The sequence below is a fragment of the Lepisma saccharinum genome, chromosome 6 (genome assembly GCF_977018435.1).
Source record: "Lepisma saccharinum chromosome 6, izLepSacc3.1, whole genome shotgun sequence".
Taxonomy (NCBI): domain Eukaryota; kingdom Metazoa; phylum Arthropoda; class Insecta; order Zygentoma; family Lepismatidae; genus Lepisma; species Lepisma saccharinum.
In genome coordinates this window covers 50,225,171-50,244,984 of record NC_139234.1, presented here as the reverse complement: position 1 = coordinate 50,244,984, position 19,814 = coordinate 50,225,171, and the positions used below count along the sequence as shown (strand labels likewise).

General features: G+C 39.4%; 1 protein-coding gene across 1 annotated transcript in view; it reads right to left on the bottom strand.

The window, feature by feature from the left end:
• Positions 1 to 19,814, bottom strand: part of SIDL (SIDL trafficking protein particle complex subunit 10) — a 69,260-nt gene that overhangs the window by 35,737 nt on the left and 13,709 nt on the right. Inside the window, exons 7-11 of the mRNA XM_083123862.1 lie at positions 10,688 to 10,875; positions 9,604 to 9,810; positions 4,936 to 5,130; positions 2,632 to 2,864; positions 798 to 904 (exon numbers count right to left, since the gene is read on the bottom strand). Coding sequence (XP_082979988.1) covers positions 798 to 904; positions 2,632 to 2,864; positions 4,936 to 5,130; positions 9,604 to 9,810; positions 10,688 to 10,875 — 930 coding nt within the window. The remainder of the gene's footprint in view (positions 1 to 797; positions 905 to 2,631; positions 2,865 to 4,935; positions 5,131 to 9,603; positions 9,811 to 10,687; positions 10,876 to 19,814) is intronic.

The following is a 19,814-nucleotide window of genomic DNA, read 5'->3' as shown; positions in this document are numbered from 1 at the left end:
GTACAGTATAAAATTGCAAATGTTCTCTGAGGAATCTAGTCTTTCTAATCAATCAATGTATGTAACCATATGACTTGTGTGATGGCAATGGGTTTGCTTTGAAAAAGAATGACATATTTAGACATAAAAAAAAACGAATTATATACTAATATTTTTAAAATAATAAAATAGCAGGATATTTATGGAAATATCAGATCAGTACAATTATCAGTTATCTTACCAATAAACAAGAGCCATGGTGGTCTAGTCAGTAGGGCATCTAACTGACATGCGGGAGACCCAAGTGCAGGGTGGGTGATCTAAGACTGGAATTTTTCCAACCTTGTCCCCGCATAAAGCAGCCCTGGGACACCCAGCCTCAAATCAATGGGTACCTGGAGGCAACTCTGGGAGTAAAGGCATGCAGAGCATGGTACTGATCACATCACCTCCAAAATGGCCAAGATTGAGAATGTGTGGGGCTCTACCACCACATCTCCTAAAAGTGCCTTCATGGCACGGTGCTATATGCATGGGAAACTTCACTTTCTTTTTTTTCACCAATAAAGTGGTATGTCTATATCAGCCGATAACAATAAAGTACTGATTAAGTGCCCCATCCAGATGAACATGTAACCATTGGTTGAACAATAACGAGAAACCTTACTCAATGAGTATTGCACAGATACTTGATGTATCCCACTTGTTTATCCATATTCATTAGTTCCTGCTTTCATGCACTGTGTTTCAAATGATACATTTTATCTTTGGGAATCAGTTAAAACAATTAACAAAGTTTAAACAAAATAACTACTTACCAAGTTTCAGTGCTTTGAGAGTCATAACCATTTCGTCAAAGTGGGAGTTCCGTACTTCATCAGATAAACTGGGAGCACAAGCAACAGCACTGCACATTCTTGCATACCTGAAACAATTGTCAAAACTCTCAAAGACATGTCTCAATGTCATATTATTTTCTTTCTTAAGAAAAGAAAGAGAAATAATGAAACTAGCAGAGCACACAAAATATTGTAAAAGGTACAATTCTGTTCAAACATTTTTTGGATTTAATGCTGACAACTAACTCAAATTTGGACGATTTATCTTTGGTATAAATCTCTTCGCCTCTCTGTGTTTATGATACAAATAAAACTCCTAATTCTTCAAAGAATATTGAGGCAAGGGAAAGTTGAAACTCATAACTTATGGTTGTGCAAATTACTCACAATTACAGAATAACACGTATTCCTAAATAATATTTAAAAATACTAAAACTTATGATTAGTGAGTATATATTATTTCCGAACCATGTTTCAGGAAATCGCTGTTCCCTTCATCAGGTTCTATTTTGACTATCAAACACACTCCATAGCCACATCAAGTTGATTCAAAAGCCAGGAAAAAGGATATAGGTTTGACTCTGGTAAAGGAGGAATTTAGAAAACTTGCCAAAACCTGTTAAAACTTCCATTCCCACACTACTGTTTAAAACCACAAAAGTTGAAAGAATCAACCTAAAAGAAGCACTTCAACTTAAAAAGTTAAAAAGGCGCACACCATTTCACTTTCCCGTAGGTTGATTTGAATCGACTTGATGTGGCTATGGAGTGTTTTTGATAGTCAAAATAGAACCTGATGAAGGGAACAGTGGTTTCCCGAAACATTGTTCGGAAATAATATATACTCACTAATCGTAAGTACAATCAGTTTTAGTATTTTTAAATATTATTTAGGAATACGTATTATTCTGAAAGTTGAAAATGGGTGAAACATACACAGAGAAATATCTAAACAGAGAAATCTGTGATGGTTCAGCAGTACGGTTAATGGACCAAACCAAGATCAAGCATTAATTCTTACTAATTTTTCTCTTATTATTACTGCTGGTCTCAACTGAGATGTGCATGTAAGTTTACCAGTGTTAGTAAATTTTGCAGGTGATCTTTAGTTTATTCATGAATTGAGAATTTATTCTCTTATTCATAAATTGAGAATTTATTTATTAATATTACATGCGAGACAACATCTTGCTTGATTCATGTTTTGGATATTGAAAGATGCAGTAGCAAATTATTACAATAATGAAAGGATGTATACACTCAACTGCGAAACACCACAAAAATAGGTTTTTTTTTGGATAAATGAGTACAGGAGAACCCAGAGATTACATTCCTGGATTTTTACACTCAATCTACATGGTCCCAATATAGTAAAATGTTAAGAAAATTTTCCCACATTTTACATGTTCCTGCATTGTACGTTTCTTATATTGGTTCCCTAAAAAATGTAAAATCCGGGTTCCACTGTACTCCCTTCCGATATATTAATCTTGCTTGATGTTATAACTTAAAACACAAAAACGTTGCCTGAATTATATAGTTCACTACCGTCACTGCAAATGCATTTGTTTGGTGGTTTAGAATGAGCAAATTCACTGTCAGTACTAAAACACTTGCATTATAATGCACATACATTATTTACATGCCAGTGTGTGTGACATAGCGATTAGCACAGCATGCTACAAAACTAGTAGCCCAGGGTGCAAGTTCCCAGGTATGGATGATTCTTTGTGTTTCATCATTCATTTCGTCACAGTCCTCAAATTAAACATGTAGAAAATAGTAATACAGGAATTTAAATATCAGAGCATACCTCTCTTTATCACACATTTTCTGAAAGCACTCTGCTAACTCCAGCTGAGTCTGGACAAACAAAATATTCCACCCTTCCTCTTGGTATGTTTTCAGTGCATCAGAAAGAAAAACAGCTGCCTTCTGCATTTCGCCCAACTGAGTATAGAAGGATGCAAGATCACGGCCAATAAGGCGAGCCGACCTTATGCGGCCAATATGCTTGAATGTACCCATAGCTAACTCTGCCAGCTCCTGCAAAATTTAAATATACAGATTAATTAATGAACAACACATTCACTTCCACAACCGATAAGAGTTGAATAGATATGCATTATGAAAGTTTCCTTTCTAAGGGGGAAAAAGCCACGGATGGTCCCATATACTGATAAAGGAAACAAATATACTTGGGTTGGACCAACATGAATTTCTTGCCGGTCCCATATACCTTTTGGATTGAGTTGGTGTTTCAAGTCCACTTTATGCACAGTAAGGCTAATCGGGACTGGACATACAGTTTAAAGTGGGATCTGAACCACAAAGTGCATCCACCGGGTCGGTTCCATATACTGCTAAAGGAAACGAATATACTTGGGTTGGACTAAAACGAAATTTTTGCCGATGCTGATAACTGTTTTTCTATCCATCCAGTATAAAATTGCAAATGTTCCATAAAGAACCTGAATGGTTCATTAATATCCTCGATTAATGTATCTAACCAGAAGATTGCAATGGATTTCGCCCTAGAAAAAGGAGCTATCTATAATCTTTACTTTACAAAACCAGGGCACATGAATTATATCAAAATTCATAAAATTTGTAAGAAAATGGCAAAATTTTGAACTGAGGCTATTTGTAGGTATATTGGGTCAGTAAATTTCTTGGTAAATCTGACAATAAACCTAAACACCAATAAGCCTTTATCGGTTGGTATTGATAGAGTAGGCCTTTATTAGTTGGTATTGATAGAGTACCAATTAATCTGTCTCATCCCAAGAATATCATTAATATATTGATATTTGTAATTTTTTTAGCCAACACAAAAAGGAATTTCTTATTATTCTTATTATTTAGATCTGAGCCAATACCAGTAGTCTTGGTATCAACAAGCATTGGTTAGAACTTTTTCACTGATACAGGCTTGATATTTTTCCAGAGTTTGGGTATTTAGTGGGGGGTCTACAGAAATGCTATGTGACACTTTCACAGAGTTTAATTATCCTGAAATTTATGCAAAATTCACAGTTTTCAATTATTTTTCACCAGTATTGTGTAAAAAATTAGACTTTGTGAATAAATGACAGCTATTTTAATATTCTGATTTCATTCTTGAATATTTGAAAGCAAAACTCTGGTAAAATGGAATATTTACATACCAATATTGATCAATATTGTGAACAATTTTCAAGCATCAGCATTGGAATCGACTTGACTGTGAACTTATCACACACTTTTTAAATTTGCCTCCTAGATCATTCAAGATTTTTGTAGCAATTCTTTCATTAGGGCTGTACTGGAATGAAAATTTCACCAGCACCAAAATAAAATTTACCCAGGCAGCCTTAGAAAAACAAACCATGTTTTTTGAAATTGTTTTGCGTATGTTACTGGTATCATACTATCAGACAGCCCTATTTATACAGACAGAAACAATAAAAGAATAGAAGAATTATGTCCTCAACTACATGCTATTCATCCAAATCAGTAAAACTGTTGACAATCAGCCGAAACTGTTAGGGTACCGATTAATCTGTTCCTTTCCTTTCACTTACTATACATTAATTTATTTCAATTTGTAAAATCATTATAATTTATAATTATAATTAGAAAGATGTTTGTGGGGGATTCCAGGATATACACTAAAGGACCTTTCACACGTCTGCAAATATCCCAATTATGCACCTTGTTCATTAAGAGAAAACACATACTTGCACTAATATGTTTATTTTTGGTTCATTCAATGATGTCTTGCATCATGTATTAGAGAGTCATAACATTTTTACACTGATTTACAAAACATGAAATAATTTTAAAATACCAGATGCTATGTGATTCTGTTTGGTCAATCAGAGATTTAATGTTTAGAAAGATAAGAAGACAAATGAAGTTCATTCAGAGAGTATGAACATGAAATGAAATGATAGAAAAACAATTTACAACATTAACAAAATGCATAAAATTAACAAGATCACCAATGCTCCTAAGAATAACACTTTATATTCGACACTCTGGGATAAATATTTGAAACCACAAGGGTGTGCAAGTAACCAGAGGAGAAGGAATTCTCCCCAACCGTTGATTGCATCATTATTACCTGAATGCTTACCAGATAATGTTTCTTAAAAGCTTCTTTTGAAGAAAGTGCTTCTTTCAGCTTATCCGTTGGAGTTGGTTTGCTTGCAGACGACCTTGCTGCGTGGGCATCTCCCATGCCTGCTGATAACCCTACTACCAAATGCAGTTGTTCGCTGGTCGTCTTGCTGCCAGGCATCAACCCACAGAGTTCACCAAGATCTCTCAACTGTTAAGAAAAGGAGACAAGAAAGTCAATTTAAGGCAAGATGGAGGTCTCGGTATGGTGTTACACAAAGCACACTACAGTAGAATTCACATGTGTTCAGTACAAACCAGATGTACAACTCTGGACAAGCTTAAAGAAAGCTAGATGCTTATCTTCCTCATAATCTTCACGAGACATGTGGGCCCCACATGTCTCTTCAATGTTGCCATTTCTTGTAAGGACAGTCATATCATATGTAAAGTCCAGAAGAGGGCACGAGTGGGATGGCAAAAACAATGTTCAAATACAATAAACCTAGCCCATAACTATGCATCCCTGTCTATCTGTTGGGTTGATTGACTGACTGAAAGGAAAATTTTGGGTGTCCGGCACGTGGTGTATTTGCACCTATCACATTATACGGGATAAATAACAGCATCACCATAACTAAAATCTCTGAGGACAAAAATCTCCTTACCTAGGTTAAAAGCTGAGGTTGGAAAGTAACACTCAGCATATACAGGGTGCGGCAAAAAGATCTGATGGTTTGTAAGTAAAAATAACGAACGTATTACACAACATTTGTACAAGCTTATGTATTCAACAGATTGGGGTACATGTAGCATTTAACATGCAGTAAAAAAAATCTTTACAACAAAGGCTTAGGTTTTGAAGACGACGTCATCCAAGTGGTGTCCAGTTCTCGTCATGAATGCAGCAAAACTCACCGGTTTTCATTGGTGAGTAGCAATGAGGAGATGTGTCTGGGGGGGGGGGGGAGGGGGATGAAAGGGGCATGGCTTGATCAGCTGCTGTGCATGCAATGCCAGGTCAGTAGCCATGGAGACGTGATCGTGTGAGCAGCGTGCATTTGTCGTGGAGACATTTTTTAAAAGTGGTGATTTGTGCGTTGCAACTCCGCGTCAATTGTGCCAACACTTCAACGTGGGTCGAAGAGGAACAGGTTCAGCTCTAAAACGGAAGTCAACAAGTCGTCCATGGTCAGCCAGGACACCAGAAAACATTGTGCGCTTACGACAAGCTCCAATCCGGTGAGCTTGTAAACATGCTTCTGCTATGCATCTCTCTGATCACAGCATCTGTGAATACTGCATTATGATTTACACTGCCACCAGTACAAAATGGCCATGGTTCAACAATTAAAGCCTTAGGATTATGCAAATCGCATAACATTTTCACAGCAAATGATTGATGTGCTGACTGATGACATAGTTCTCATGATGAGCGACAAAATTCATTTCCATTTATCGGGTTTTGTGAACAAGCAGAACTTCCACTATTGCTCTGTTCAAAACTCTCGATGCATGAACGTCCCCTTCACAGTGTCAAAGTGACAGTGTGGTGTGGCGTTTTGAAGAATTGTGTACTTGGGCCATACTTCTTTGAGGGGAATGCAGGGGAAACAGTTACGATGACTGCAGAGCGTTCGTTACCTCTCAATTCTGGAAAGTTTCCTGTTACCCAAACTGAGAAGATGCCTACATAGCCCCTGCATGTGGTTCCAGCAAGCTGGGGCAACTGCCCACACAGCAAGGATTGTAATGATTTTTTTTAAGGGGAAGGTTCCCTGGTCGCCTCATTTCTTGTAATGGTCACATTGCTTGGCCAGCCCGTTCCCCAGATCTCAGTGTCTGTGATTATTTCTTGTGGGGGATACCTGAAATCGAGAGTGTACGTCAACAAATCACGCACATTGGACTAACTTTAAGTGGCCATACGCCAAAAAATCGCTGCCGTACCAAATCAAATGTTGGGGCATGTTTTTGACAGCTTCGGCAGGAGACTTGAAAAGAGTGATTGGCGAGAAATAGACACCATTTGGATGACGTCATCTTCAAAACCTAAGCCTTTGTTGTAAAGATTTTTTTTACTGCCTGTTAAATGGCACATGTACCCCCAATGTGTTGAATACATAACCATGTACAAATGTTGTGTAATAAGTTCGTTATTTTTACTTACAAACCATCAGATCTTTTTGCCGCACCCTGCATAAGAACAAAACACAAGACAATAAACGACCTTACAGAGGATTATACTGGCTGTAGGTCCAGATGGCTAAGTCTGAAAAATGCAGTTCAGTATGTACTAGATGGAAGAGAGGTTGAGTCTGAGGTTTAAGTCCACTTTTACACATACATAGGCTAATCAGGACTACACCTATAGTGGAATTCAAACCACTGTATCAAACCCAGGACCCTTGATTACAAGGCCATGATGTTAGGAAGACAGGTTGATATTTGGGTCACCTCTTACATCCCTCCATCTGTTGGGAGAAGCAGGGAGGTAATGTTTCACATCTTTTCCATGAAAAAAAAAACTTCATATAAGTTTTACCCCAATTTTTGTGTTCATTCCCAGGTAAGGAAACAACATGCTCAATTTCACTGCACAACAATTGAATTGTTGTTTTTAAAATGCATTTAGGTACACATAGGCTAATAGGGACTGGATGTACAGTTTGACATTTAGGTGCCTGATTGTCTCGATTGAGACACTCTTAGGTAACCCTCAGGTGCCCAATCGTCTCGATCGAGATGCTTTGTCAAGGTCGTAGTTTTTACATTATAACTTCGCTATTTTTGGCTAGAATTCAGATTTTCTTTTTTCATATTGTTGTTAACATATGTATTTAACAGAAATCATTGTTGCATGCTTTTTTCATGAAAATGGCGGGAAAGAGGCAACTTTTCTCAACAATCTCGATCGAGATGCTCTTAGGTAACCCTCAGGTGCCCGATTATCTCGATCGAGATGCTTTGTCAAGGTCGTAGTTTTTACGTTATAACTTCGCTATTTTTTGCTAGAATTCCGATTTTCTTTTTTCATATTGTTGTTAACACATGTATTTAACAGAAATCATTGGTGCACGTTTTTTTTTTTCATGAAAATGGCAGGAAAGAGGCAACTTCTTTTTTGCGTCTTTTTCCAAGGGAAAAATTTTGCCAACAAAGGAAGGCCAGATTTGTTGTTCTAAAGCAATGCGTTTCCCTCACCCCTGGAAACTGCAGTCAAAGGAAACTTCATTCGAAGGAAGTTTGTTTATTGGTACCCTCAGACGCAACGCTCATCCTGCTGCACAATTTGTAAATATTTAATGACATCTGCGACATTTCACGACAGGAAGATATGTCACAGATGCGATCAAATGTTGTATTTGGTTGCCAACATACAGGCGGCTAAACAGATTTTTTTTAGCGTTTGTCGCGCCTAAACAACGCACATGTTACTGAGGAAAGTTGTTTGTTTTGACGTCCTCTATACATTTCTGTGATCCGTGGACACCATAAAAATGGCATCTTGTATATATTTAAAAAGAACATAAAAAGCAATACTATAGACTAATTACACATACACACTCGCGTACACACGTAACATTTCTCACTAAAATGTTAGAAATACATATAAACAAAAAAGCTAAGAATAGAAAGGTTGCGACTTCTGTTTCTTACATGCCAGCGATAATTTCTATGTGCTTTTTTTTTCGGGGGGCAGGGAGAAACCCCAATTTTTTTAAAAAAATATATATTTTTGGGGGGATTCCTCCTCACCCCTCCATATATACGCCGAATGTGTATATCATTCATCTCTCTAGGGCAATTAGCCTCTGAGCTCCAGTCATTCCAAGGTAACACTGCATTTTGAAGCTTGAATCAGTGGCATGCTGACCATTCCTTCTGGGGGTACAACTCGCATTACATTAGTCATATGATGATAATGGAAATATTTTTGTGTTCCTTACATGCCAGCGATAATTTCCATGTGCATATCGACACTGTCATGTACTCTTTCCTTGCAAGGAGGGGGAATACCCATTTTTTCCGAAATTTTGGAATTTTGGGAATTCTCCCCTCCCCTGCCACATATATGCTGAATTTGCATACATTTTATATAGTCTGTATCTCTGGTTCATTCCGCGTACAACGGTATATCATTCATCTCTCTACGGCAATTAGCCTACGATCTACACTCCTTTAATTAAAACTCTGCATTTTGCTCAAAATCGGCTCGGGCACCAAGGTGGTTACCTGTGAAAATGGCCCTGGGCTCCAAAATGTTAAAGTGGGATCCGAACCAATGTGCAATATGCCTCCAACAGGTATCGAACCCAGGACCCCTTAATTACAAGGTGATGACGTTACCAAAAGCCATCGGGGAGGCCTTTACTGTACAACAATGGTGATATTTCACAAGCATCGTATTTGTTGTGGTAATGAGAATGGCATACTGTGCCATTGCTCTACCAATGAACAATTTCCAGAGACCCAGGTACGAATCCTAGTCATGCTTGCATTTGTCACTTCAATTTATAGACAGCATGTCTCCTACATGTTGTAAAATAATACTGTAGTCACTCTATATTTTATACATGTGTAAGTTAAAAAAACCAAAAAACCTGAAAGTGCATTTTAGGGACAATCTGAATCCAGTTTTGTCAGAAACTGGCATTTTTTATATGTGAAATTTTAACAATACCTTGTCTCGAGCATAAGCCCAAAGGCTGGCAGTATATAACGAATATGCTTCCACTTGGCCACTGTCGTTGTATCGTTCGCAGGTGTGAAGAACTTCCAAGCAGCATAGGAACACCCAACAAGCCACAGCCCCTGGGGATGCAGACACCTCTAGGATTTGCAGTTCATTGATGCAGTTGTGGAGGAATGGAAGTGATCGCTGAGCAATCTATGTAAAAAAAAATACATACATACATATATATATATATATAGTTGTAGGGGCACATATTTATGGTGAATATAAGATCAAGATTTCGGTACAAAAAAAACGGTCAAATTTCAGGATCAAAAGAGGTATACAAAATGTCATTTCAGTGTTAAAATGATAAATATAAATATAAAATTAATTTTAAAACTAAAATAAACATTTACCTTCTAATAGCATGTTCATGAAGTTTAGTCATGTGTAAATGAGTCCAATTTTGCTTCTCAAATATATTCAGCATAATTAATCAAATTTCCTTGAACTGCATAACTCACAAGATAAATCAGACTTTAGAAAGTGTTACATTGGTAAATAAGCCCTAAATTTCTTGTTTAAGAGTTTATTTTGCATGTTGCAGTTCACTTTGTGATAAAACATGGTAGCAAAAATGCACCTCACACCTATCAAAAAACATGAAAATTAAACATTACAGTGCATTATTTCACATTTCATGTTTTCGTCAAAAACGAAACATGCATGCCTTTTGAGTGAATTCCTTGCATAGTTGATAATGTTGAACATGCACAATTTACATTCCTCAAGAACTACTGAAGTGGACCGTTTTCCATTAAGATTGTTAACAATCAGGATGAAAATAAGTAATGCGCAATAACATGAAAGTGAAACCAAAATGGCAAATTTTTAATGAATTTAAATTGTTTAACAGGTTCTCTCCAAAAATCAATGTTTTGAAACTGTTACCAGATCCTTCCACAGGGAAGTCCAAAGAAATTACATTAACAGGATAAAAGCAGGATCAAAAATTGTTAGCAAGTGACATAAATATCTAAAATGGAGAGGTATGAAATGGTACGCATGACACACATTCAGTGTTACTTACCTCCCATGGTTTAAATTTGATCAGTAACATAGCACACTGTCGGGCAAAAAGGTAACTTCGGAACTCCAACAATGAAGCTTTGCTGTCTCTGATGAGCACACGTTGAGCCTGGTTAACAGTTTGGCCCAACACAAGACCGGACCAATTTTCAAAAGGACGCTGAAAACTGCTTAGCCATGAAGGGGTTTCTGTAAGATATGTAAAGATAATAGTGGTATATTTTACAACTTTCTGTAGAATGCACAACAATCCAGTAGAGTTGAACTATAACCAATGGTTCAATTTAATCATCAATACCTGCCGATTCTTCTCTGCAGTCTGGGATATTTCCTCTTATCCACAAAATAACACATGACACTTTCACAGCATCTAAAATTCTGGAAATCATGAAAAATGCATAACTGAAGCTGCAGCTACAGAAAAAATTGTAATATGATCCATTTCAATATTCTGTCACCAGGTATAGACACTAAGTCTCCTGATCACAAAGTGGCAATGATAGCCACTATAATATAATATGGCAACTATATTTTTTCTCACTGGTACCACAATATGATGATATGTCCCAGAGAACGTGGCACGTGAAGTATGTGAACATGTTACTAGAGGGCAGTGTGATGTACGGTTAATGTATCGAGGGCAGTGGCAATTTGTCATCTCACGGCATGAACAGCGTTCGTGTACAAAAATAGACATTCTTCAGGGAAGAAATGCCAGCGAATGCCACAGGGAGCTGGTGGAAACTGTGGGGAATAGTGTCCTACCGTAGAATGCACCTCTTTCGTTCCTGAAATGCCACACTATGCTTTCTGACTTGTAAACACATCATCTTCCTTCGCCATTTCCTGCCTCTGGCTGGGTCGGCATAGAAGTCAAGCCTCTCCATTTTCTTCTGGTCTTCCACCACTCCTCTCTTTCCATGGTGTTAAAATCTTGTCCCCTTCTCCTAACACTCTCTGCTATCTACTCTATCCACAGACATCTTGGTCTCCCCCTTGGCCTTACTCCCACTCCTTGTGCATGGTAAGCTCTTACTGGCAGTATTTCGGCACACATCCTCTTCATGTGTCCAAACCATCTTATCTGTGCCTAATCTATCCTGTCATGAAGCTTCACCACACCCACTGTCTGTCGGATCTCCTCATTCCTTATTCTATCCCTTCTAGTCTTCCCCAATATACTACTTAAAAGTTTCATCTCCACTGCCTGCATCTTTCTTTTGTCTCTCTCTGTCATTGTCCAAGTCTCTCCTCCATACATAATTATTAGTACATGTGTTATATATTACCTTCTTGCATTTCATAGGTATATCCCTGTTCAATATTAATCTTTGAACGTTTTGATAAGAGTCCACCTACCATTTGCCCTCTTCTGTTTACCTCCTCATCTATTCTTCCACTTCTCTCAATTATGCTTCCTAGATATTACAAACTCTCCACTACCCTCAACTCTTCCATGTCCGCCTTTATTCTTGGTACATTTCCGACTGTGTTTCTTGTTGTTATTAGCAGCTCATTCATTTCTGCACTGAATTTCATTCCTGCTCTTCTGATTTCCTCATTCCAACTATCAAGCTGTCTCTGTACTACTTCTTCCCTGTTTCCCCATATTACTAAATCATCAGACAACAGGGCCTTTATCTCTTCCTCTCCTACCTTCTTCCACACCTCTTCATTAATTGCATCCATTGTAATAATGAAGAGCAATGGGGAAAGAGAACTTCCCTTTTTTAGTCCATTACTTATACTGAAGCACTCAGTTCTTCCCACTTGTGTCTTCACACAGCTCAAGTTGCCCTTGTATATGCTCTGCACTCTACACACTATCTCTTCCTGGACTCCTTTCTCCCTTACAGCCTTCCAAATCTTTGTTCTGTCCATGCTATTGTATGCCTTTTCTATATCTAGGAATGCCATAATCAAATCATTTCCTTTCCTGTAATTGGCTTATGGTGAATATCAGATCTACTGTTGATCTGCCACTTCTAAATCCATACTGTTCCTCTCTCATGTTCAGCTCTGTTATTTCCCTTATTCTTTTCTGCGTAACTCTGACTGCTCCTCCACCGAGATCGTTTTTCTAGTAACCGAGAACTGTTCAGATGATACAAAGGAACGAAGGAGGCAGATGAGACATGTGAGTGATTTTTTAAAATTTCTCTCTGCGTTTCCAGACAATTTCATGGGAGGTTGTAATGGGGGTTCCTTGAGGGAGAACATTTAACAGAAAGTAAAGCTTCTTTTCAGACGCGTCGGTTTAGGCCTATAGATGGACTTCGTGTCGTTGGTTAATTTGCAAAAATTCGTATGTTTATAGTTTGTTTCAATATTTTTAAACTTTTTTTTGTATTTATTATTTTGATGTTATTAATAACATTATTATTATTATATTGTGTAGTAGTTGTGATGTGTTTGTGTGTGTCTTGTGTAGTAGTTGTGCTGTCTAATGTGTTTGTGTTCATCTTGTGTAGTAATTGTGCTGTCTAATGTGTTTGTGTTTGTCTTGTGTAGTAGTTCCTCCATTCATATTGGGGGTTAGGCGTAGAGCTGACAACTCTGCACTGTAAAAAGACATATCAAGAAAGAGCAATATAAGGCCATGGATGTTCCCAAGGTAAAATAGTCCCCCGTTCGGATCTCCGGGTGGGGACTACTTTGGGAGGTCCCTGGACTAAGGATAAGATCTACGTTAGGAATAAGGATATTAAATTAGGCACCTAGAATGTTCTGAGCCTTTACCGGCCTGGGGCATTTCAGTGTACAGTTAATGAGATAGTTAAGTATAAATTAGGTGTAGTAGCTGTCCAGGAAGTTAGGTGGCCAGGAGAAGGGAATTGTAAAACAAAAAATTATACTTTTTTCTATGGTGGTACTGAAAATCATAATTTTGGAACAGGCTTTTTCATAAATAATAGAATTATCTCGGCTCTTAAAACAGTAGAATTTATTAATGATAGGATATCATATGCAGTTTTACAGGGTAGGTGGTGTAAAATTAATTTAATAAACATACATGCACCAACAGAAGATAAAGATGATTTTTATACAGAGTTAGAACAGGTCTTTGATAAATTTTCTCAGTAGGTGACTGTAATGCACAGATTGGCAAATAAGAGACATTTAAACCCACGATTGGTAAAGAAAGTCTTCATGAATTAAGTAATGATAATGGTATAAGATTGATTACTTTAGCAACCCCAAAGAATTTAATTGTGAAAAGTGCCACTTTTAAACATAAAGATATCCATAAATATACCTGGTCTTCTCCAGATGGTAAAACTCATAATCAGGTAGATCATATTCTCATTGATAAGAGAAGGCATACTACAAGGGTCGTTCAAGGTTGACCGGGACTTTTATTTCTGCAGAGGAAATAGGTAGCAGAAGAAACACCAAACTATGTCAGTTTTTCAAAGTATTCTCCGTGCGCGCCGAGGCACCGTTGCCATCGTTCTGGCAGCTCCCGAATTCCTTTAGCGTAGAAAGAACTTGGTTGTTGTCGTAGCCACTGGAGGACATCGCTCCGCAGTGTTTCATCTGTCGTGAATTTCTTCCCTCCCAGATGGTCTTTAAGGGGTGCAAACAAACTATAATCACTAGGGGCTAAATCCGGACTGAAGGGGGGATGGGGCAGAACTTCCCAGCGCATGTCGGCCAGAGTTGTTGTTGTCACATTGGCCGTGTGGGGGTGGGCATTGTCATGGAGAAGAATGACATTTTCAGACAACATCCCAGGTCTTTTCTTGCGAATGGACTTTCGTACAGCACCACTCAACAATGTGGAGTAATACTGGGCATTAATCGTGCTCCCTTTGTCCAGAAAATCCACATGGATAACGCCCTTCATGTCCCAGAAGACACTTGCCATGATCTTTCCAGCGGACGGCTGCGTTTTGCTTTTCTTGGGGGGCGGGGAACCTTTATGCCACCACTCCATGCTGCGTATTTTGGTCTCTGGGGTTGAATTGTGCAACCATGTTTCATCACACGTGATGATGGATTGCAACAATTCATCACCTTCTGCTCGAAACCGATTCAGAAACTCTTCACAGACCGTCCTGCATGTCCACTTCTGATCGAATGTCAGCTGGCGGGGAACCCACCTTGCACAGATTTTGCAGAAGCGTAAGTGGTCGTGAATGATTGTCTCAACACTCCCGACACTGATATTCACCTCGGCAGCAATATCCCGCACTGTTACTCGCCGGTTCTCAAGAATCATTTGCTCAACACGTGCGATATTCACTGGTGTGACTGCAGTCGGGCGAATGTGTCCATGCGCTTCAGTTGTCACCAGCTCCCGTCCTTCACGAAACTGCTCACACCATTCGTACACTCTTGTCCGCGACATTGTTTGTTCACCATACTGCACTTGCAATCGTCTGAAAATCTCAGCTAGTTTCACTTTCTCCTTCACGAGAAATTTGATTACACACCGCTGCTCCACAGCCACAGACACACTGCTTGCTGCCATGTTTGCTGCAACTGCTGCGCATGCGCGAAATACGTCATGCCGGGTGCTAGTTACTAGCAAAGGAATACATTACGTCACCCGCACGTTTCATCATGATCCGGATATTCATCGATTTTTTACGTACAAAAATCCCGGTCAACCTTGAACGACCCTTGTAGTATAATTGATGTTCGTACACATAGAGGTGCTGACTGAGCCAGTGACCATTATTTAGTAATTGCTAAATTAAGAGAAAGACTCTCAGTGATAAATCATAAGCAACAAAATCTAAAAGTTATAAAATTTGATACAGGAAAGATTACTGATGAAAGAATTAAGAAAGATTACCAAATTAAACTGTCAAATAGATTTCATGTTTTGCAGGATTTAAATGATGATGAAAATATAAATGAAACAGACGTAAATAAGAATTGGGAGCACATACGTAATGCAGTAGAATCAGCAGCTAAAGAAAGTATAGGATACCATAAACCGAGAAAAAGTAAGCCATGGTTTAATAATGAATGTCATAATCTAATAGAAATAAGAAATCAGGCTAGACTTAGGTGGTTAAATAACTCTGATGATACAAATCTAAACAATTATAATAGAATAAAGCGAGAAGTTAACCGCACATTTAGAAGTAAAAAAAGAGATTACTTGAAAAGCAAAATTAACGAAATTGAAACAAACAGCAAAAAAAAATAAAAAAATATCAGAGATTTATATAAAGGTGTAAATGAGTTTAGAAAGGGGTGGCAACCTAAAGTAAACTTGATAAAAGATAAAGACGGTGATTTTCTAGCTGACCCAAGCGATATTCTAAATAGATGGAAGAACTACTTTAATGACCTTTTAAATGTCCATGTTGGAGATAAATCAGTATGACCAATCAGCATTGGGCATACATGCCCACACACAAATAACCACAGGCCAACCTAAGTACAAGGGCCATTAGGTTGGCATCAGGGAAAGCTTGTGAGAGCTATTTTCCCAGAAACTTATACCCCCCACCCCCAATTAGAATCATGGGTCATGTTTACCAACCAGTTGTCACTCATGGGAGGGGTAGAAATGCTTTATTTATAAAGAACCAACCATTGTTAGGCTAACAGTAGCCATTTTGGAGAACAAAAACCATGTGCTCCAAATCACATGTTTACTAAATCTTTTATTCTTTACTGAAAATCAGAGATAACACTCACCCATAGGTAAAATAATGCCTAATTTATTAAAAGTAAACTCATTTGCAATTATCTGGCATAACAGCCAGAAAAGCTGAAAAAACACTTTTGTTTATGCTTTTTAAGCAATTGATAACTCTGCCATCTGGTGGGAGAAAGTGGCAATTCTCCCAAAGACAAGGAAAGATCTCAAAGGACTCCAGCTGGCCAATGAGAAGCCGTCAAGGCTGTGACGTCACAGAGGAGACTTTCAGATGGCCTATTGTGTTCTGAGCTTGCTAGTCAAGCTCACTTGTATTACAGACCCACCTGAGAGCAGGTCAGCTTGGAAGTTGCTGGTAAAATCCAGTGTGAGAATGGCCACCTGTGCCAGCAACAAAGGATACATACAGGGAAAAGGGATCTAAGGTCCTGTTACAGTAAACACAGGCCTAAGTGTGTGTGACCAAGTGGGATATTGTGTCCACAAGTGCATTTAAGGATCCCAGTGAAAATTCAGCAAAATAGCGAGTTTTGTGTCCCTCATCCCATGTGGAAATCCAGACCACATGGTCGGCAGAACTGACGCCATAGAAGCATCCATAGGATATCAAAGAATATCCAAGTTGTTCTTAGCCATCCATCCAAGAAAAGCCAGGAAAATTCATTTATCACCCCCCAATGCCTTTGTTACACCAAGGAAGCACATAACAGTAATTTTTTAGTGTGGTGTACCACAAATTTGTCCATGTGTCGGGTTGTGGCGATAAAGAGTGAAATAGCGTGTGTAAGGCCCCAGGTATGAGTGATATAGTGTGAAAACGGCTGATATGTAAGTACAAAATCTTTTGTATATCTTTTTTGTGTCTTGTACAGTGAAGTGCTCATGTTTGGTGGCAGCTATGCCACAAGCGATGTTCTTGTCAATGAATAAATATGTCGTTTAAAGGTGTCTGACCTTCTATCATTTTAGTGAATCATAAACCTATTAAGCCCTCCTCTAGTTACCGATTATTAAAGTTAGGCTAAAGTTCGTCTGTTGCTTAACAGATATCTCAGGGGATATCTGTTACTATACGGAACACCACACGTGGAATAGGGTCTGCGTGTGGCCGCGTAAAGCGTGGTTCTCTTTTGTTTTTGCTGTTTTTGATATATTATATATTTAAAGTTAACCTTTTGTAAAACCAACTTTAAAGCAACGTAATATAAACAAAGCAAGCAAACCCACAATAAAAACCAATCCCCCTTATACGAGATTATGAGACTCAGAGGTAGCAGATTCACTACAATGGATACAAGGTCAAAGTCACTAGAACGGCCAGCCGGCCATATGTCATCCCCCAGTGGTAGTGGAGACTCCCAACTAGCCTTAATTATAGCCATGCTCAAAGACCAAGGGCAAAAGATTGATAGTCAGGGGCAAAAGCTTGATAGTCAGGGAAGAGAGATCATTCAGGCATCAGCAGAGATGCATAGGAAACTGGAGGCTGTTCGTATGGAGTTCCAGGCTAGACTGGACTCCATCCACAACGTAACGACAAAAACTTCCGAAGCATTGGTTAGGTCGGTATCTTCAAATACTGACCGGATCAATAACATAGAAATCAGATGTAACGAGCTGGAAAAACAGGCCAATAGGGACTATGTCCAGCTATCTGAACAAGTTAGTGAATTGAGGGAAATAGTGCAAGGGGTAAATGGCACAGACAACCAGACCACCGTAGCACAACTCCTAGGCAGGTTAGATGTCCTGGAGAACAGTTGCAGGGAAATTGCCCGCAGTGATAGTGCCATCGCCATAGAAGATAGAATTCTTGAGCGTTTGAGGAGGGAGATGCAGAACTGTATGGTTGAAGAACCTAGTTCGCACAATAGCATCTCCGAGGGTCACAGTGTTCCGCAGCCCGCCCTTCCGCTACCAGACAATAGTGAGGAGGATCGGGCAACCGAACAGGCTAAAGATAGTGCAGCCCTCACGAAAATTTTGGCGTGCCTAGAGGGGTTGGAGAGGTACATTACTAAATCACCTGCTCCGGTAAACCCATGCACCAAGCCAAGTCCTCACCCAAGTAAAGAGTCCGCCGTCGGAGCCACCAACCACTTGCACAAGGTTCCCGAAGTCACTAGCAGAGGTCCAATGTCAGATCATAGTAGTGGGTATTCCTCCCCCCAAAGGTACCATGTTTCACATAACTTCTCGGAATCCTCATCCGGAGGTTCGGACACAGAATTCCGAAGCCAACGGAAAAGGAAAAACCGAAGAAGGGGTAAAAGTGCACCCAGGGTTAGGTTCGCAGACCTAAAACAACTGCCCACGTTTAGCGGTCAGGGAAATAATCTGGCCTCTGATTTCCTACAAGAATTTGAGAGGGACCTTGATCTTCTAGAAATAGATCTAGAAGATGCCCTTAAAATAGTGTCGTACAGTCTGCGGGACGAGGCACGCCAGTGGTTCGAAAGGAACGAACACAAGTTCCGATCGTATGTGAACTTTAGGAAACAGTTCCTGAAGTATTTTCAAGGTGATGGGTGGAGGGCTTCCTCATTATCAAAAGCTCTTAATGGCAAATATAACCCTAACCTACATAGATCAATGCATAAATATTTTTGGAAAAGGTGAAGATGTTTAGACTGGCCTTACCAGAAATTGCAGATCACCAGATTTTTACACATGTCATCCAACAGCTGCCACGTAGCTTAAGGGATCAGCTGGTCCTAGCCCCCTTTACCTCTTTACAGGCAGTGGCCAATTCCATACTCAGGTATGAAAGTGTACAGGCACCACAAAACCCTGAGAGGGATAGCACAAGGCATGCACGACCTCCATATGGGAGAACCACCCCTCACGTCAACCAGACGTACGTGAGTCGTGGGAAGGATGACACAAGTGGTCCATCAGATCCCGATAAAGCATACAGTAACCAGTACAGGCGTAGGGATAAGAATAGGTTTAAGGAACCCATCAGCGGGAAAAAAGGTAAAGGACCAAGAAAGGGTATAGAACCCCAGGGTAGGAGTTCGTTAAGACCTCTCGGGTCCACAGAGCATATAGCTGAGGTGCATTCCGAAAGCCACAGTCAGGGAAACTAGATAGGCAACGTCCTGAAGTGGGGAGGGGCGATGCCGAACCTAGATTAAGCCCACCATGTTCAACCCAGTGTAATCATCATCCAATCATTAAGGCTCATCAAGCCATTGGAGATTCAATGTTGTCTAGGCTAGCTCAAAACAAGTTTGGTTACCCAGTCCAAAGGGACTTTGACGGTAGATACCATGTAGGGCTATGTAAGTCGGGACAATCCTCTAGCCAGCTGCTCAGTGAACTCCGTCATACTAAAAGTGTGCACGATAAAGTAGTGTTGATGATTGCAACAAATGACATGCTCCGAGGGGAAGACAGCGACCGAGTGCTGCGGAACCTCGAGTGCATAGTAGGGGTTCTTAAGAGGAAAGGTGCCAAGAAGATAATCATTCTGACACCTCCACCAATTCCCAGACTAGCTAAGGAA